The following is a 21,798-nucleotide window of genomic DNA, read 5'->3' on the forward strand; positions in this document are numbered from 1 at the left end:
TTAATGTCCAGACGGACTGGGGTGTCCTTGTTCGTGAGTCACTAAAAGCTAGTATGCAGGTGCAGCAAGCAATTAGGAAGGCAAATGGTATGTTGACCTTCATTGCAAGGGGAGTTGAGCGCACAAGTAAAGATGTCTTGCTGCAATTGTATAGAACCTTGTTGAGATTGCGCCTGGAGTATTGTGTATATTCCTCCTTATCGAAGGAAGGATATACTTGCCACAGAGAGAGTGCAATGGAGGATCACCAGACTAATCCCTGGGATGGCAGGATAGTCTTATGAGGAGAGATTGCAGAAACTGGGCCTGTATTCTCTCGAGTTTCAAACAATGAGAGGTAATCTCATTGAAACTTACAAAATTCTTACGGGGTGTGACAGGGTAGATGTGAATAGGATGTTTCCTCTGGGTGGTTAGTCTAGAACCAGGGGACAAAGTCTCGGAATAAGGGGCAAGCCATGTAAGACTGGGATGAGGAGGAATTTCTTTACTCAGAGGGTGGTGAATCTGTAGAATTCTCTGCCCTGGAGGGCTGTAGCAGCTCAATCATCATTGAGCATGTTCAAAACAGAAATCGATAGATTTCTAGATATTAATGACATCAAGGGATATGGAGATAGTGGGGAAAAATGAATTCTCGAGTTGAGGTGAGAATGGCTGCTCTTGACTTCAAAGCAGTACTTGGCCAGCAGTGGCATCAAGGAGCCCTAGTAAAATTGAAGTCAATGCGTTTCAGGGGGAAAAACTCCACTGGTTGGAGTCATACTGAGCACAAAGGAAAATAATTGTGCTTATTAGACGCCAGTCATCTCAGTCCCAGGGCATTTCTGCAGGAGCTCCTCAGGACAGTATCCTAGGCCCAACCATCTTCAGCTGCTTTATCGATGGCTTTCGCTCCATCATAAGGTCGGAAGTGGGGATGTTCGTTGTTGATTGAACAGCGTTCAGTTCCATTTGTAATTCCTCACTTAGTGAAGCAGTCTGTGCCCACGTGCCGCAAGACCTTGGCAACATTCAGGCTTGCGCTGATAAGTGGCAAGTCACATTTGTGCCACACAAGTGCTAGGCAATGACCATCTCCAACAAAAGAGAATCTTAACCATCTTCCCTTGACATTCAACGGTATTACCATCATTGAATCCCCCACTATCAACATCCTGGAGGTCACCATTGATCAGAAAATTACCCAGACAAGCCACATAAATACTACGGCTACAAGATCAGGTCAGAGGTTGGGTATTCTGAAGTGAACAACTCACTTCCAGACTCCCCAAAGCCTGTTTACCATCTATCAGGCACATGTCAGGAGAGTGATGGAATACTCTCCACCTGCCTAAATGGGTGCAGCTCCAACAACAATCGAAGCTCAACACCATCCAACACAAAACAGCCCATTTGATTGGCACCCATCCAACACTTTAAACATTCACTCCCTCCACCCCAGGCACAATGTGGTTGCACTACAAGATTCACTGCAGCAACTCACTGAGACTTCTTCAACAACACCTCCCAAACCTTCAACCTATACCATCCAGAAGGACAAGCGCAGCTTGTGCATGGGAACACCACCACGACCTCCCAGTTCCCCTCCAAGTCACACATCATCCTGACTTGGAAGTCCTTCATCATTGCTGGGTCAAAACCCTGGAACTCACTACCTAACAGCACTATGGGAGTCTCTTCACCAAGCAGACGGCAATGGTTCAAGAAGGCAGCTCAATTAAGGATGGACAATAAATTGCGACTTTATCACCATTGGGTCACCATTGATCAAAAACCTAACTGGACCAACCTGATCAACACTGTGGCTACAAAAGCAGGACAGTTCCACATCTATTCACCCCTATATAGGGGAGGCTGTGGTGAAGTGGTATTGTCACTGAACTAGTAACACAAAGACCCAGGGTATTGCTCTGGAGACAAGGATTCGAATCCCACCATGGCAGAAGGTGTAATCTGAATTCAATTAATAAAAAAAAACTGGAATTAAAAGGCAGGACAAGTTCAACCCAACAAATATTAACCCAACGAATATCACCCCATCAGTCTACTCTCAATCATCAGTAAAGTGATGGAAGGTGTCGTCGACATTGCTATCAAGCAGCACTTGCTTAGCAATAACCTGCTCACTGACACTCAGTTTGGGTACCACCAGGGCCACTCAGCTACTGATCTCATTACAGCCTTGGTTCAAACATAGACAAAAGTGGTGAACTCGAGAGGTCAGTTAAGAGTGACTGCCCTTGACATCAAGGCAGCATTTGACCGAGTATGGCATCAAGGAGCCCTAGCAAAACTGGAGTCAATGAGAATCAGGGGGAAAACTCTCCGCTGGTTGGAGGCGTATCTCTGGCACTGAAAGATGGTTGTGGCTGTTGGAGGTCGATCATCTCAGCTCCAAGACATCACTGCAGGAGTTCCTCAGGGTAGTGTCCTAGGCTCAACCATCTTCAGCTGCTTCATCAATGACATTGCTTCAATCATAAGGTCAGAAGTGGGGATGTTTGCTGATGATTGCACAATATCCAGCACCATTTACGACGCCTCAGATACTGAAGCAGTCCGTGTAGAAATGCAGCAAGACCTGGACAATACCCAGGCTTGGGCTGATAAGTGGCAAGTAGCATTCTCGCCACGCAAGTGCCAGGCAATGACCATCTCCAACAAGAGAGAATCTAACCATCTCCCCTTGACATTCAACGGCATTACGATCTCTGAATCCCCCACTATCAACATCCTGGGGGTTACCATTAACCAGAAACTGAACTGGAGTAGCCATATAAATACCGTGGCTACAGGAGCAAATCAGAGGCTAGGAATCCCGCGGCGAGTAACTCACCTCCTGACTCCCCAAAGCCTGTCCACCATCTGCAAGGCACAAGTCAGGAGTGTGATGGAATGCTATCCACTTGCCTGGATGGATGCAGCTCCAACAACACTTGAGAAGCTCGACACCATCGAGGACAAAGCAGCCCGCTTGATTGGCTCCCCATCCACAAACATTCACTCCCTCCACCACCGACACTCAGTGGCAGCAGTGTGTACCATCTACAAGATGCACTGCAGCAACTCACCAAGGCTCCTTAGACAGCAACTTCCAAACCTGCGACCTCTACCACCTAGAAGGACAAGGGCAGCAGATGCATGGGAACACCACCACCTGCAAGTTCTCCTCCAAGCCACACACCATCCTGACTTGGAACTATATCACCATTCCTTCACTGTCACTGGATCAATATCCTGGAACTCCCTTCCTAACAGCATTGTAGCAGTACCTATGCCACATGGACTACAGCGGTTCAAGAAGGCAGCTCACCATCACCTTCTCAAGGGCAATTTGGGATGGGTAATGAACGTATCCATTGTCTCTCGAGATAAGGAGGCCCAAAAGAATGAATGTTGGCCTAGCCAGGGACGCTCACATCCCATGAATGCAAAAAAAAAAGCCTCACCATCAGCTACAAGGCTTAAATTAGGAATATGATGAAATTTACACCACTTAAGATTCAAGAAGCTCCACAGAGTACCAGCGTTAGTGATTGAAGCACCAACCATGTCACCACTTAAGAGTAGATTAGATAGGTGGTTGAAAACAGGAGGATAAAGGGATGTGGGAACAAAGTGGGAAAGTGGGATTAGGATTATTGATCATATAGAGGAAAAACAGAAGCAGAAACAGTTTGGTTTGAAGGGCCTGATTCTATGTTGCAATTCTAAGTAAGCAGTATTGTAACTGCCTCCTCCTCAAATGCTAACAGACATTCGCCAGTCATTTCCACAGCGGTTCTTCACATCATCCACCTTACCAGAATATTGACAGGAACCCCGAGAAATGGTGTAAATGGTCATTTATGTTGTTACTCCAGGGATTCTGTCAATCGTCCGGCAAAGTTATAGCAGGAGAACAGAAAGCCTCGATTGAAGTTCTACCCACTACCTCCAGCTGCAGCTAATAGAAAATTGCGAATTTGTCTTCTTTTCCTTCTGTTACATAAAAAGTGGAATGCTTGTATTCATCCAAATATTTTAAGTATACCATTTAGTCAAAAAATCTTTTTTTTCTTGTGAAGCATGTCTCCCTGATTGACAACAGTATTGCTCAACAGATTAGCTTGAAAGTGCTGCACATCCATGTGGTCTCATTTGTACTAATATACATTATTTTTTGTCTGTACAGGTACCACTCTGGTTGTACAGTGGGACAATGTTCACCTACAAGATAACTATGATTTAGGAAGTTTCACCTTCCAGGCCACCCTGCACAATGATGGACGGATTGTGTTTGGTTACAAAGAGGTGAGTTTTCAGCTACTTTAGATGCTGCATTAACATAAAGATGTTTCTTAATTCTTTGGAAATATAAAGCTATAACGAGCCTGAGGCAATGTTTTTCCAATGGAAGTTACTTTGATTAACCTCATAAAAAGGGTTTCAAAGTTGGGTCAGAATGGAGGAGCAGCTCTTCCATTCACAGCCAGTCATTTTGAGATAGATTTGAACAAATTAGGGTAATTTTGTTTGTCCTTTATAGGTTCTATGGCTTGGATCTTGTTTGTCTCTCAGAACAGGAATGGGGCAAGGGAGGGGCAAAAATTAAGTCTGAACTCCCATACCACACTCTGGTTGTGATTAAATTAAATTTCAAAGATGCTCTATTACTCATATTGTGAGCTTCCTTTCACTGTGACATTGGCAGTCAATAAAGGGCATTCCATACTTTGTCATCACTGCCTCAGATCTGACAAAGGGGTGATAACGTTAAAATATTATGTTTCCTGTATATTCAAGGAAAATCCTTGTGGGGAGAGAAATGAATAAATAAAAAGAAAGAGACCGGTACTATTCCTGCAACAAAGGATGTCTCATCGCTCTTGTACATTGAGAGATTTTAAACCATTCTTTCATCCAGTTTGAGACATTCTAATGGATTTCTACAAAATAAGCTGGCATGTTTTCACCTCTTACTCCACCCAAAATCTCGAGAAAAAAGTATTATCTATAAGCAGTTATCAAAACTGAGTATACAGATAAATGGAGAATTCTGATTCCTTGTATTTTGCATTGAATCTGGCTCAGCATTTGTGACATCATTTTTATCAGCAGTATTTCAATCCATTTATTTTACAGAAAGTAGTTATTTACAAAGAGGGCTTTGTTCAAATTGAAGGATCAATCATTCACTGATAAATGTGAGCTGCACACGGCTGATTTTGAAATGGGACTTGATTTATGGATATGTTATAGTTCCCAATTGTAATACGTTTTTACATATCACCAGAATATTAATACTGCAGTGTTTTCTGAAGGTAACTGTAACTGAAGTACTGAGGTAGTGCTACAGTTTCAGGTGTTTTACATTCTACAAGCAGCTCTGGAAAGATGCTGTTTCATTCCAATGTAACCACCTGTCATCAGTAAACAGTGAACAGAAAATTACAGAAAATAGCTGCACTTTGAAATGCCTGAATAATTACACCCATGCATTTTGAAAGTATCCTACATGTATTGATTTTTCTGTCCTCCAGATTCCTATTTCCGTGACACGGATAAACTCAGCCAATCACCCAGTCAAAGTGGGACTCTCAGATGCATTTGTGGTCGTCCACAAGATTCAGCAGATTCCCAGTATGTGAAAATTACACTCATTCAGTTAGCAGACCATATGCTGCATGAGCCATAAGAAACATTAGCTCGGAACTTTCAATCTATTTTCAAGGGAGAAGTTTACCTCAAAATAAAATTTTAAAATATAACAATAGAGCTCAATGTTTATAAGAAATGTTATTTTTGGAAGTTGACATTTAAGTTTAGTTTCAAACATGTTGGGCATTTAGACAGTGTGTGTACTGCATTTTATAATATAACTATTTCCTGTATTATTAAGATTCACTGAAAGCAGAGACAGAACAGTAACAGTTATTCATGGAAATGAAGTAAAATCAGCTAATCTGAAAATGAAAACTAAAATCATAGAATCATATAGCACAGAAGGAGTTCACTCGGCCCATCATATCTGTGCCAATTGGCAATAGTTGCTTAGCAATGTTGATTTTTTTTTTAGATTTTCAGCAGGTTAGTTACACAACCTTCAGTGTATACAGTTAATGGACAAATAATCAGAAGGTTTTTGAACGGTTAAACTCTCAGATATTCTCAGAAAATGAGTATATATGTTCACAGAGAAGGAGACTTATAGCATGCAATGATTATAAGACTATGGCTCACCTGAACTGTGAAATATGTTTGGCTTGAGCAACTCAAGTATCAGCTGTTCTTTAAATATGTGTGACCTTTTGGTGGTTTTGTTTTAGAGATGTTAAATCAACCATAGCTCTAGTCAATTACTGTCAAAGTGAAATGAAAGTCTAGTTACCTCAGCTTATTTGTAGTTTCATTGAAATGCTGAGAGAATCTCAATTGCTTCAATTTTGTCTTCTCGTAATACAACTTATAATTTCTATTGGCACTTTTTTGTTTAGTCAAACATGGTATCGATCTTTCTGGATGTTATCATGCCAAACCTTTCCCAATTCTGCCATGATGATGCTTTGTATTATATAAAATATAATTTGTCTATTTCAAGTGTGTGTTTCATCAAGAAACATTGAATTCTTATAACTCCATATGTGTGGGAGTTGAGCATTCAGGTATGACTGGCTGTTAAGAATTTCTTTGCCTACCCAATTATATGGTAGATCAACAGTGAAATTGATCAATTTGCATATTTAATTAGGAAGGGAAAATATAGAATAATAGAAAATAGAATAAAAAGCCCTTTGTAATTCATTTCATTTCATGACGCTGTAGTGATTATATACCTAGTAGGTCCACAAGTTATCTATGTATTATCAGTGTTTGAACTAAGTACTACTGGGCACTGAAACCAAAAATGAGTTTTATTTCTGAAATATGGCCACATATCCACCTCCTCATACAATAGCCTTCATTCTCAGTCATTAACACTTGTACAAAACATGGTTAAGTGCACAGATTGTATCACATATCCAAATTGCTGGAGCCCCTTTGCTTTCAGAAACTCATCTCCCTGTTGTCTCCTGGTTTCTGCAATATATCGAGGAAATAGGAACAGGAATTAGGGAATCGTATAACAGTGCAGCACAGAAGGAGGCCATTCAGTCCATCAAGTCTATGCCAGTTCTTTCGAAGAGCAACCCAGTTGATCTCACTTCCTGGCTCTTTCCCCATGTTCCTGCAATTTTTTCTCCTTCAAGTATTTATCCAATTCCCTTTTAAAGGCTACAATAGAATCCACTATCTTATTAGGCAGTGCATTCCAGATCCTAACCTGCAACTGCGTAAAAAGGATTTTCCTCATGTTTCTTCAGGTTCTTTTACCACCTTAAAGCAGTGCCCTCTCGTTATCGACACTTCAGCCATTGGAAACAATTTTGCTTTACTTACTCTATCTTAACAGTTCTTGATTCTAAACACCTCTATCAAATCTCCTCTTAGCTTTCTCTGTTCCAAGGAAAATAATCCTAGCTTCTCCAGTCTAGCAATGGAACTATAATCCCTCATCCCTGGAACCATTCTAGTAATTTTTTTCTGTACCCTCTCCAAAGCCTCCATATTCTTCCTAAAGTATGGTAGTGCCCAAAATTGGAAACAGTACTCAAGCTGCAGCCAAACTAGTGTTATATAATTTTAGCATAACTTCCTAGCTTTTGTACTCTGTGCCTCTGTTTATAAAGCTCAGGATCCCATCTACCTTATTAACTGCTTTGTTAATCTGTCCTGCCACCTTTAGAGATCTTAGCACAAACACCTGACGTGTCTCTCTCCTTGCACCCCATTAAAGTTGCACTATTTAGCATGTATTTTCTCTCCCCATTCTTCCCACTTCATACTTTTCTGTGTTGAATTTAATCTGCCATCTAACCATCCATTCCACCAGCCTATCTACGTCCTCTTGGAGTCTAATACTAATTTCCTCACTGTTTATTTCATGGATTTGTAAAGAGTAGGTCATGCCTGATAAATCTGATTGAATTTTTTGAAGAGGTGACTAAAGTAGTGGACAGAGGAATGTCTATTAATGTTCTTTGCTGGACTTCCAGAAGGCATTTGATAAAGTCCCTCATAAGAGAGTGTTAGCTAAAGTTGAAGCTCATGGATTTGAAGGCATATTATTGACCTGCTTAGGATGTTGGCTGAGCGACAGGAGACAGAGAGTAGGGAAAATGGGCAGGTACTCTATTGGCAGAATGTGATTATTGGTGTCCCACAAAGATCAGCAATGGGGCCTCAACTATTCATCATATTTCTTAAATATGGGATAGAAAGCCACATATCAAAAATGACTAATAGGCGGCATTGTAAGCAGTGTAGCTGGAAGCGTAACATTACAAAGAGATATTGATGAATTAAGCTTTTTTATTCTTTCGTGGGATGTGAGCTTCATTGGAAAGGCAGTATTTATTACCCATCCCTAATTGCCCTTGAGAAGGTGGTGGTGAGCTGCCTTCTTGGGGTGTAGGTACACCCACAGTGCTGTTCGGAAGGGAGTTCCAGGATTTTGACTGAGTGACAGTGCAGGAACAGCACTATAGTTCTAGGTCAGGATGGTGTGTGGCTTGGAGGGGAACTTGCAGGTGATGGTGTTCCCATGCATCTGCTGCCCTTGTCCTTCTAGGTGGTAGAGGTCGCGGGTTTAGAAGGTGCTGTTGAAGGAGCCTTGGTGCATTGCTGCAGTGCATCTTGTATATGGTACACACTGCTGCCACTGTGCATCAGTATTTTATTTATTTATTTAGAGATACAGCACTGAAACAGGCCCTTTGGCCCACCGAGTCTGTGCCGACCAAGAACCACCCATTTATACTACCCTACAGTAATCCCATGTTCCCTACCACCGACCTACACCAGGGGCAATTTACAATGGCCAATTTACCTATTAACCTGCAAGTCTTTGGCGGTGGGAGCAAACCGGAGCACCCGGCGAAAACCCACGCGGTCACATGGAGAGCTTGCAAACTCCGCACAGGCAGTACCCAGAAGTGAACCCGGCTCCCTGGAGCTGTGAGGCTGCGGTGCTAACCACTGCGCCACTGTGCCGCCCATAGTGGAGGGAGTGAATGTTGAAGGTGGTGAATGGGGTGCCTATCAAGTGGGCTTCTTTGTCCTGGATGGTGTCGAGCTTCTTGAGTGTTGTTGGAGCTGCACCCATCCAGGCAAGTGGACAGTATTCCATCACACTCCTGACTTGTGCCTTGTAGATGGTGGACAGGCATTGTAGAGACAGGAGGTGAGTTACTCGCTGCAGAATTCCCAGCATCTGACATGTTCTTGTAGCCACAGCATTTATGTGGCTGATGCAGTTCAGCTTCTGGTCAGTGGTGACCCCCAAGATGTTGATAGTGGGGGATTCAGCGATGGTAAAGCCTTTGAACATCAAATGGAGATAGTTGGATTCTCTCTTGTTTGAGATGGTCATTGCCTGACAATTATGTGGCACAAATGTTACTTGCTTAACAAATGTTACATTCCTGGATGTCGTCCAGGTCTTGCTGCATTTGGATAAGGGCTGCTTCAGTATCTGAGGAGTTACGAATGGTGCTGAACATTGTGCAATCATCAGCGAACATCCCCACTTCTGACCTTATGATGGAGGGAAGGTCATTGATGAAGCAGCTGAAGATGGTTGGGCCTAGGACACTACCCTGAGGAACTCATGCAGTAATGTCCTGGGATTAAAATGAATGACCTCCAACAACCACAACCATCTTCCTTTGTGCTAGGTATGACTCCAACCAGTGAAGAGTTTTCCCTCTGATTCCCACTAACTCCAGTTTTGCTAGGGCTCCTTGATGTCATATTTGGTCAAACACTGCCTTGATGTCAAGGGCAGTCACTCTCACCTTACTTCTGAGTTCAGCTCTTTTGTCCATGTTTGGACCAAGGCTGTAATGAGGTCAGGAGCTGAGTGGCACTGGCGGAACCCAAATGGAGTGTCAGTGAGCAGGTTATTGCTGAGCAAGTGCCTCTTGATAGCACTTTTGACGACCCCTTCATCGCTTTGCTGATGATTGCAAGTAGACTGAAGGGGTGCGAATTGGCTGGTTTGGATTTGTCCTGCTTTCTGTGCAATTTTCCACTGCTGGGTAGATGCCAGTGTTGTAGCTGTATTGAAATAGCTTGGTTAGAGGTGCGGCTAGTGCTGGAGCTCAAGTCTTCAGTACTATTGCCAGAATGTTGTCAGGGCCCATAGCCTTTCAGTATTGGGTGCATTCAGCCATTTCTTGATATCACGTGGAGTGAATCAGATTGGCTGACGACTGGCATCTGTGATGCTGGGGACCTTAGGAGGAAGCCGAGATGGATCATCCACTCAGCACTTCTGTCTGAAGATGGATGCAGATGCTTCAGCCTTGTCTTTTGGGCTCTCCCATTTTTAAGGATGGGGATATTTGTGGAGCTTCCTCCTCCTGCCAGTTGTTTAATTGTCCACCACCATTCACGACTGGATGTGGCAGGACTGCAAAGCTTAGATCTGATCTGTTAGTTGTGGGATTGCTTAGCCCTGTTTTCATGGTCCTGTAGTTTTTTTTCTCTCTGGGAGATATGGTGTGTCTTTAAAGCTTGCAAATGATCAGTACTTCTTTAAGAACCAGCAAGCCTCAGGAGTTAGAGAAAATGCATTTTGGTTGCCATTGGATACAACCATTCGGAGACTGCAATTCAGAGGGTGCATTCTCTTTACCTTGGATACAGCCACGTGGTCTGAGCATCAAGCGATACGTTTGTTACAATTCAATTTTGAACTGGCTTTTTTATTTGAAGACTGCCTGTTCTAAGAGAACAAGATAGACAGCTGGTGTTAGCACCTGAAGGAAGAGCTCTCAGCCATTTAAACAGAAGGAATAGAATATTGTCCATTTAATTATTATCTCTCAAAATTCTGAAAAAAAACTTAAGCCAAAACAGAGATCTCTGGTCATTTAAACTGAAGGAAGGGAAGTTAGACTGTGATGATATTTTATCCCTCAAAAACTCTAAAGTCAGATTGATTTATTTAAAAAGTGTTTGCAAGTCATTAATTGTTGAAATTCGCTGGAGAAGGAAAGCATCACTTACTGCTGGAATTAGACTACGGACTGTTCTACTGTTGAAGAACCTTTTTTTCCCCATCGGACGGCTGTGAGGACCTCACGCAACAGTGGACTGTAAATTTTCAAGGACTCTAATTTTTTTCTAATTTCAATGTTGTTTATATCTTCCTCGTGTTTAAGAATTTAGTTTTTTTTTAATTAAACGGTTAATTTGTTGATTTAAAGACACCTGGTTTGGTTAGCCTCATTCAGGGGTTAATAGTTAGTACAATTTGGCTGGGTCTTTCTTTAATTTGGAAAGTTTAAAATGATATGTTAGGCTATCTTTGGAGGGACAGGATTGATATAACAGTGCGTTTCTTCCACCACAATCAGAATCGTCTATTTTGATTGGGGGCTTTGACTGGAGTGGTTGGAAATAACACTGTCTATTGCATGCTGCTTCCGCCGTTTGGCATGCAAATAGTCCTGTGTTGTAGCTTCTTGAGGCTGACACCTCATTTTTAGGTATGCCTGCACTGCTCCTGGCATGCCCTCCTGCACTCTTCATTGAACCAGGGTTAGTCCCCCAGCTTGATGGTAATGGTAGAGTGGCGGATATGCCGAGCCAAGAGGTTACAGATTGTGGTTGAGTACAATTCTGCTGCTGATGGCCTACAGTGCCTCGTGGATGCCCAGTTTTGAGTTGCTACATCTGTTTGAAATCTATCCCATTTAGCACGGTGATAGAGCCATACAACACAATGGTGGGTACCCTCAGTGTGAAGACGGGACTTTGTCTCCACAAGGACTGTGCGGTGGTCACTCCTACCGATACTGTCATGGACAGATGCATCTGCGACAGGCAGATTAATGAGGACGAGGTCAAGTAGGTTTTTCCCCACTTGTTGGTTCCCTCACCACCTGCTGCAGACCCAGTCTAGCAGTTATGTCCTGTCGGAATTGGCCAGCTCAGTCAGTAGTGATGCTACCGAGCCACTCTTGGTGATGGGCATTGAAGTCCTCCAGCCAGAGAACATTTTGTGCCCTTACTACCCTAAGTGCCTCTTCCAATTGTTGTTCAACATGGAGAAGCACTGATTTATCAGTCAGGGTGGGGGTGGGTTAGGGTGGGGGTGGGTTGGGGGGTGGGGATTGTGCGGTAGGTGGTAATCAGCAGGAGGGTTCTTTGCCCATGTTTGATCTGATGCCATGAGACATCTTGGGGTCCAGAGTCAATGTTGAGGACTCCCATGGCAACTCCCTCCTGACTGTATACCACTGTGCCACTACCTCTGCTGGGTCTGTCTTGCAGGTGGGGCAGGACATACCCCATGGCAGCATCTGGGATTGTAAGGTATGATTCCATGAGTATGAATATGTCAGGCTATTACTTGACTAGTCTGTGGGACAGCTCTCCCAATTTTGGCACAAGCCCCCAGATGTTAGTAAAGAGGACTTTGCAGGGTCGACAGGGCTGGGTTTGCCCATTGTCATTTCCAGTGCCTAGGTCGATGCCGGGTGGTCCATCCAGTTTCATTCCTTTTCTTAGACTTTGTAGCAGTTTAATACTGCTGAGTGGCCTGCTAGGCCATTTCAGAGGACAGATTTTCCTTTACTAAAGAATATTAGTGAACCAGATGGGTTTTTACAACAATCGACAATGGTTTCATGGTCAGCACTAAACTAGCTTTTTAATTCTAATTTTAATATCACCACATCTGCTGTAGTGGGATTTGAACCCATGTCCCCAGATTATTAGCGTGGGGATCTGGGATACTAGTCTCGTGACATTACCACTACCCCACCACCTCCCCTTGGAGCAATTAAAATCAGGGATGCACAAGAGGTCAGAATTAGAGGAGCACAGATATCTTGAAGGGTTCTGGGGCTGGAGGAAATTACAGAGATAGGGAGGGACAAGGCCATGGAGAGATTTGAAAACAAGGATGAGAATTTTAAAGTCAAGAAGTTGCTTCACTGGGAGCCAATGTAGGTCAGCGAGCACAGGAGTGATAAAGTGCGGTATCCAGAACTGGACGCAATACTCCAGCTGAGGTCGAACTAGTCTTATGTAAGTTCAAAATAACTTCCTTGCTCTTGTACTGTATGCCCCTATTAATAAAGTCCAGGATACTGTGTGCTTTATTAACTGCTCTCTCAACCTGTCCTGACTTATGCACATCTCCACCCAGGTCCCCCTGCTCCTGCACTCCCTTTAGAATTGTGCCCTTTATTTTATGTTGGCTCTCCTTGTTCTTCCTACCAACATGAACCACTGCACATTTCTCTGTATTGAACTTCATCTGCCACCTGCCTGTCCATTGTCTGTGTCCATTCTCCTCAAAGTTCACAATGCTTCCAAGATTTGTATCAACCAGAAACTTTGAAATTGTGCCCTGTACATCAAGGTCTAGGTCATTAATATATATCCGAGGAAGGATGGGAGCAGACTTGGGTGGGGCACAAATGCTGATATGGATTGGTTGGGCCGAATGGTCTATTTCTGGGCTGTATATTCAATATGTAATTGTATGTAAAGTTTCCAGAAAATTTTCAGTCATTGCTTGCTTTCCCAAAACATGTATGTTTTTAGAAAATCATAGATTTCAGTTAGTATTTGAAGGGTAACTAAAGTGTTGAGGTCAAGTGTCTATCCGTTTATCCAGGTCGTCTTTTTATTGTAGCTTCACTGGGTTGTTACCTCATGCTAAGTTATGAGGCACCAACCTAGTGGAGCCATAACAGAACTGTCTGCATACTAAATGTAAAATCAAATGGGCTCTACAGAGAACTAAGAAGTCCCATAACCAATGGATCAGAGCAAATTTCTGTCATCTTATCACATTCAGTTGAGAATGGTGGTAGATAATGAGACAACCAACAAGAGGAGAAAACTCCTTCTCCTCAACTGCAGTAGACCCCAGGATATGATTAGATGGACCAAAATCCTAGAATTCCTTATGAAAGCAACATCAGAATGAGGACTGCAGTATGTAGTGCAACATGGTATGTGCAGTGAAAAATGCAGTTTTGGCTGTGTCGCTCACATCCCAAGAACAAAGCGATTACACATTTTAAAGGTACTTCACCTGTAATAGTACTGTAGACCTAACGTCCCGTGATTAAGTGCAATGGAGCAACACCTAACATTAGGTGACAACTCAACCCTCATAGTGAAAATGCCTTCCCTTTCATAGAAACAACGCACATAACTGGGCTCTCAATATAATAACATTCTACATTCTATAGTAATTTTATAGTAGTGGTATTATTACATCACCCAGACATTTAGAATCCTGTATATTTACTGATGTCTATGGCAATATTTTCTTAGATTCCATTGTCCACAGTACAAAATTGTGATAAAACTGGAAATGGAGTCCAAAATTTAAAAAAAAGACTTAATTTTTCCCTTGTTTGAATTTTGGCCATTTGTTAATTAAATATACAGCACTCACAATTTAAAAATTAGAATCTTAATTTAGGGAGGGGTCATTGCCAACACTGAAGATTAACTTATTTGACATCCATAAACTCTTTCCAATAGAGGTCACAGATGCCAATCAGGGGTAACAACCGGAGCAGATTTTTCCCTTCTTTAGCTTGTGCACACTGAAGCATACTGTGGTTTTCTAATTGCTATCCCAGCTGAGATTAACTAACTCAACGTAGAATCTGCCACCTTCCTGGTCAGTGCTACATCTCATTGTGTATTCACCTTTCATATCCAGCAGACAGACCTAACTGAATAATGCACAAGTGACATGGTAAGAAAGAAAGATTTGACTTTATATGACATCTTGCCATGTCTTTCTTCAGAAACATCACAAAAGCACTTTACATACAATGAATTACTGTAAATATAGCATCCATTTAATATAATACAAGTTGCCACCAACAGCGATAAGATGAATGATAAACTTAATTTATTTTTTGGATGATCATTAAGAGCACTAAGGAAACTGCCTGCATTTCTTTGAATGCTTCTAAGGAATCTTCGAAATGCACCTGAACAACAGATGGAACCATGGTTTAACATATCCAAAGGATGGCATCTCTGACAATGCACTTTTTCAGTGCAGCACTGGTGAGGCAAATTCTAGCGAGAAGCTTGAAACCACAACCTTCCGACTCACCTTCAAAGCCTATTTGAATTGGGTGAGCCACGTGCTGGTGAGAAAGTCCTTCACAGTGATGAAGTGCCTTTTGAAGCATAGGGGAATGCAGCAGCCAATTTGAAAACAGGAAGATCCTACAAACAGCAATGAAATAAATGACCAATTGAGGGAAAATGTTAGTCAGCATACTCTTATTTGTATGCGCAAGGAAGCGCACTGGAAAACTGGGTCTGGAAGCTTGCACATGGCACAATGTTGGCAGAGACCTAGGAAATTTGCAAAAGTGGTAATTTCCAGCCCCACTCACCCAGATCCTACCAGAACATGATAAATAAATAAAAGAGCTGGTGTACATTTGGTTAGTTTCCCAGTTTGACCGAGTATTGTATGAATGCTGGATACTTTGTAGGATACTATAAGTTATACTTGTCTCTGACTCAGTGTAAATCTTTGTAGATAAGGTAATTTTGCTACTACATTTTTCAGACTTCCCGCTATTGTTTAGGAGCAAATAAATGTAGGTACCAATGTGCATTACATAATTTTATACTTGCTTTGTTTCTTTAACTACAATATGAATGTACAAGCCAACACAATTAATTGAATAAATCAGTAATGTCAAATAAGTAGTCCTCGGCAAAGCGTTGGTGAAGCGATCTAAATAACGTCAGCACATGCTGACAGTTGCCACAGGAACAAGAAGCATTTTGGCAAATCTCAAGCTCTCAAGTGGGTCTTGTCAGTGAAAATAGTGCTCCCAATTGATGAGAATTACTGTGACGATTTGTAATCGTTCTTCATGACATTCTTGACATTATACTCATGAAGAACAGTTTATTTACTACCAGTGATTAGAACCACAGTTGTGCTATTCTTCATGGATACCATCAAAAATGGCTTCACACAAAGTGAAAGAAATGAACTAATGACTTTGCTCTTAATCATGCTGGCCTGTTCTCAGTGACTGGGACCGAGTCCACAATTCATTCTGGGAGTCAGGTACCACCAAATAACAATGTATCAGATGATCAATTCCACTTCTTTAGAATGAGCCAATTATGCCCAGAAGGTAAGTATTATATTGTTGGTGCCTATCAATGTAGAACCAGGCTGTCTGGCTTAATTAGAATTTGTTCAATCTGTATACAATTGCAACTTTGTTGTTATTTGTACACAACCCATTCAGCCTTTGTGCAGTAAAAGCAGAAGTAGCAGAAAATGCTCAAATCAAACTAAAGTAACTAAACATCAAAAATGCATTGCTGTCTCGAGGTCAAATTTAGGAAGACATTGTCTTTATTTGCCAAAGAATAGCTGTCAGTATTTATGGTTGAATCAGAATGTTGTGCATTGTGGTTAGACCTGGAAGTCCATTCAAAAAGAAATGGAACTGTTTGGTCAGGTGTACGGGAGTCAGGTATCTTTCAAGGTGACTTTACATACAAGAAAGCTCAGAAAATAAATAAGACGATGAGGTGTCCCTGAGACGATGGGCTGGAATTTGCTGAACAAATAATGGCATGTGAATAATGCATGGCGTTATTAATGTGCAGATAAACCAGCAACTTGTGGTGAGGATTAGATACCCCATAAATTGCGAATCGGCACACGTTGCTGGACGATTTGCGCTGCTCCACTGTTAACGTTCTGTGGCGGGTTTGATGAGTGATTAATGTGCAAATGCACTGCTCCACTCATCCTTAACCTCCACGTAACTTTCATGAAGTTGCTGCCTTTGCACATTAATCGCCTGTCAAACTCGCCACAGAAAGTTAAATCTAGTAATTAATAGTGTGAATACCCATTTAACACCGTGAAAATTGTTAATGACTGCCAATCAACCCCTCTGTCCTGGAAACTAAACAATTTAAACTGTGGTGTCTCATTCCTTCAGGTAGTGAATTGTTGGTGATTTTACAAATGTCATTTTGAATTACTTTTTCTTTGTTTTTTGTTCTCTCTCTTCATCAAATCTTTCTTTATTTCTCTTTCTGTACCCAATTCAACATTGAATTCATCCTCCTTCTCAGTCCTTCCTCTCCTTATTTTTCAATCTTTAAATGTCATTCGTTAGGAAATTCACTGTTGGACCTGCATTCACTAAGGTCCCAGCTGCCCTCTTGCCCTCGCTGTCAGCTTGCATTCCCAGAAACTTTGTGGGAAAGAGATTATTGAGCTGAAGGATGCAGGAAAAAGTTTTAACTAACCAAGCACACCATGAGATGCCCCTACTCCAGCAAATTCCAGCCTGATTTATCTGTTTAAGCTATGGAAGGGGAAATGTAATTTTATCAATTTATGGACAAATTTAGTCATTAACATGCCAAGAAAAATGACTGGAGGGAGATAAGTTATATAGGGCTGAATTTTGTGCAGGAGGCGTGGCTGCTGGCGCCAGCTGAAAGAGAGGGGGTAAACCTGCCTCTGCATTTTTTCAGACCGCGGGAGCGATCTTCCAATCTTTTGAGGTCAAAGTTTAAGGAAGCAGGATCCCGCCCCAAGAGCAGCTGGCCAATCACAGGGCTGGCAGCTCATCTGTATCGGCTGCAGATATTTTGAAAAAAGAAAAGAGTTAACAAAGTTTGATTAGAGATAGTCAGCATGGCTTTGTAAGGGGCAGGTCATGCCTCACAAGCCTTATTGAATTCTTTGAAGATGTGACAAAACGCATTGATGAAGGAAGAGCAGTGGATGTGGTGTGTATGGATTTTAGCAAGGCGTTTGATAAGGTTCCCCATGGTAGGCTCATTCAGAAAGTAAGGAGGCATGGGATTCAGGGAAAGTTGGCTGTCTGGATACAAAATTGGCTGGCCCATAGAAGTCAGAGGGTGGTAGTAGATGGAACGTATTCAGCATGGAGCTCGGTGACCAGTGGTGTTCCACAAGGATCTGTTCTGGGACCTCTGCTCTTTGTGATTTTTATAAATGACTTGGATGAGGAAGTGGAAGGCTGGGTTAGCAAGTTTGCCGATGACACGAAGGTTGCTGGAGTTGTGGATAGTGTGGAAGGCTGTTGTAGGTTGCAACGGGACATTGACAGGATGCAGAGCTGGGCTGAGAAGTGGCAGATGGAGTTCAACCTGGAAAAGTGTGAAGTGATTCATTTTGGAAGGTCGAATTTGAATGTGGAATATAGGCTTAAAGACAGGATTCTTGGTAGTGCGGAGGAACAGAGGGATCTTGGGGTCCATGTCCATAGATCGCTCAAAGTTGCCACCCAAGTTGATAGGGTTGTTAAGAAGGCGTATGGTGTGTTGGCTCATTAACAGGGGGATTGAGTTTAAGAGCCGCGAGGTTATAAGGCCCTGGTTCGACCACACTTGGAATATTGTGCTCAGTTCTGGTCGCCTCATTATAGGAAGGATGTGGAAGCTTTAGAGAGGGTGCAGAGGAGATTTACCAGGATCCTGCCTGGACTGGAGGGCATGTCCTACGAAAAAAGATTGAGGGAGCTAGGGCTTTTCTCATTGGAGCGAAGAAGGATGAGAGGTGACTTGATAGAGGGGTACAAGATGATGAGAGGCATAGATAGAGTGGATAGCCAGAGACTTTTTCCCAGGGTGGAAAGGGCTATCACCAGGGGGCATAATTTTAAGGTGATTGGAGGAAGGTTTCGGGGAGATGTCAGAGGTAGGTTCTTTACACAGAGAGTGGTGGGTGCATGGAATGCGCTGCCAGCGGTGGTAGTAGAAGCAGATACATTAGGGACATTTAAGCGACTCTTGGATAGGTACATGGATGATAGTAGAATGAAGGATAGGTAGTTAGTTTGATCTTAGAGTAGGTTAAAGATTCGGCACAACATCGTGGGCCGAAGGGCCTGTACTGTGCTGTACTGTTCTATGTTCTATATTCTAAAGTGAGCTTTGGTCCTATAGAAAGTGAGTCTGGGGAATTAATAATGGATAATAAGTAGATGGCAGATGAATTGAACAGATATTTTGCATCGGTCTTCACTATTGAGGATACAAGTAACGTCAGGAAATGGAAGGGAGGGAGGAACTCAAGGAAATTACAATCACCAGGGAAGTGGTACTGAACAAATTGTTGGAACTGCGGGCTGACAAGTCCCTGGGTCCTGATGGACTTCATCCACCAGGAAAAACCCAAGGCATTAGATAAGTATATTCAGGGTAAGAGGATAACCAGGTAAAGAGTGGGGCCCATTAGGGACCAAAGTGGCAATCTGTGTGTGGAGCTGGAGGACATAGGTGAGGTTTTAAATGAATACTTTTCATCTATGTTCACTATGGAGAAGGACGATGTAGTTGTCGAGATCAGGAAGGGGAATTGTGATGTACTCGAACAAATTAGCATTGAAAAGGAGGAAGTATTAGCAGTTTTAGCGGTCTTAAAAGTGGATAAATCCCCAGTCCCAGATGAGATGTATCCCAGGCTGTTATGTGAGGCAAGGGAGGAGACTGCAGGGGCTCTGACACAAATGGGCGGCACAGTGGCGCAGTGGTTAGCACCGCAGCCTCACAGCTCCAGTAACCAGGGTTCAATTCTGGGTACTGCCTGTGTGGAGTTTGCAAGTTCTCCCTGTGTCTGCGTGGGTTTCCTCCGGGTGTTCCGGTTTCCTCCCACAGCCAAAAGACTTGCAGGTTGATAGGTAAATTGGCCATTATAAATTGCCCCTGGAATAGGTAGGTGGTAGGGGAATATAGGGACAGGTGAGGAGTGGTAGGAATATGGGATTAGTGTAGGATTAGTATAAATGGGTGGTTAATGGTCGGCACAGACTTGGTGGGCCGAAGGGCCTGTTTCAGTGCTGTATCTCTAAATCTAAAATCTAAAAAAAAAATCTCTCTCTGGCCACAGGAGAGGTACCAGAGGACTGGAGGATAGCGAATGTGGTACCATTATTCAAGAAGGGTAGAAGGGATAAACCAGGTAATTACAGGCCAGTGAGTCTAACATCAGTGTAGGAAAACTATTGGAAAAAATTCTGAGGGAGAGGACTAATTTCCACTTGGAGAGGCAGGGATTAGTCTAGGATAGCCAGCATGGCTTTGTCAGGGGGAGATGATGACTAACAAATTTGACTGAATTTTTCGAGGAGGTGACTAGGTGTGTTGATGAGGGTAAAGCAGTTGATGTAGTCTAAATGGACTTCAACAAGGCTTTTGATAAGGTCCCGCATGGGAGATTTGTCAAGAAGGTAAGAGCCCATGGGATCCTGGGCAATTTGGCAAATTGGATCCAAAATTAGCTTCGTGGCAGAAGGCAGAGGGCGATGGTCAAGGATTGTTTTTCAATTAGAAGCCTGTGACCAGTGGTGTACCGCAGGGATGGGTTCTGGGACCCTTGCTGTTTGTAGTGTACATTAATGATTTAGATGTGATGTAGGAGGTATGATCAGTAAGTTTGCAAATGACACGAAAATTGGTGGTGGGTAAATAGTGAGGAGGAAAGCCTTAGATTACAGGACAATATAGATGGGCTGGTAAGATGGGCAGAGCAGTGGCAAATGGAATTTAATCCTGAGAAGTGTGAGGTGATGCATTTTGAGAGGACTAACAAGGCAAGGGAATATACAATGGATGGTCGGACCCTAGGGAGTACAGCGGGACCTTGGTATACTTGTCCATAGATCACTGAAGGTAGCAGCACAGGTAGATGATGGTTAGAAAGGCATATGGGATCCTTGCCTTTATTCGCCGAGGCATAGAATATAAGAGCAGAGAGGTTATGATGGAGCTGTATAAAATGGTAGTTAGGCCACAGCTGGAGTACTGTGTACAGTTCTGTGCACCACACTATAGGAAGGATGTGTTTGCACTGGAGAGGGTGCAGAGGAGATTCACCAGGATGTTGCCTGGGCTGGAGCATTTCAGCTATGAAGAGAGACTGGATAAGCTAAGGTTGTTTTCCTTGGAGCAGAGAAGGCTGAGGGGGGATCTGATTGATGTATCCAAAATTATGAGGGCGTAGATAGGGTAGATAGGAAGAAACGTTTTCCCTTAGTGGAGGTGTCAATAACCAGGGGGCATAGATTTAAGGTAAGGGGCAGGAGGTTTAGCGGGGATTTGAGGGACATTTTTTCACTCAGAGGGTGGTTGGAATCTGGAACACACTGCCTGAAAGGGTGGTAGAGGCAGGAACCCTCACAACATTTAAGTGTTTAGATGAGCACTTGAAACGCCACAGCATACAAGGCTACGGGCCAACTGCTGGAAAATGGGATTAGATTAGATAGGTGCTTGATGGCAGGCACAGACATGATGGGCCAAAGGGCCTGTCTCTAAGCTGTATAACTCTATGACTCGATGTCTCGAGGGTGTTAAAAGAAGTGGCCAGTGAGATAGTTGATGCGTTAGTTTTAATTTTCTAGATTCAGGGAAGGTTCCATTAGATTGGAAAATAGTGAATGTAACTCCTTTATTCAAAATGAGAGGGAGACAGAGAGCAGGAAACTACAGGCCAGTTAGTTTAACATCTGTCTTAGGAAAAATGTTAGAAGCTATTATTAAAGGTGTTATAGCAGGGCATTTAGAAAAATTCAAGGTAATCAGGCAGAGTCAATATGGTTTTGTGAAAGGGAAACCGTGTTTAACCAGTTTATTGGAGTTCTTTTAGGGAGTTACATGTGCTGTGGATAAAGGTGGATGTATTGTACATAGATTTCC

At 42.7% G+C, this 21,798-nt stretch overlaps 1 protein-coding gene across 1 annotated transcript in view; it reads left to right on the forward strand.

Moving 5' to 3' along the window:
* Positions 1–21,798, forward strand: part of LOC137348185 (plexin domain-containing protein 2-like) — a 455,424-nt gene that overhangs the window by 289,456 nt on the left and 144,170 nt on the right. The window contains exons 6-7 of the mRNA XM_068013514.1: positions 4,178–4,296; positions 5,526–5,625. Coding sequence (XP_067869615.1) covers positions 4,178–4,296; positions 5,526–5,625 — 219 coding nt within the window. The remainder of the gene's footprint in view (positions 1–4,177; positions 4,297–5,525; positions 5,626–21,798) is intronic.

The sequence above is a fragment of the Heterodontus francisci genome, chromosome 2 (assembly GCF_036365525.1).
Source record: "Heterodontus francisci isolate sHetFra1 chromosome 2, sHetFra1.hap1, whole genome shotgun sequence".
Lineage (NCBI taxonomy): Eukaryota > Metazoa > Chordata > Chondrichthyes > Heterodontiformes > Heterodontidae > Heterodontus > Heterodontus francisci.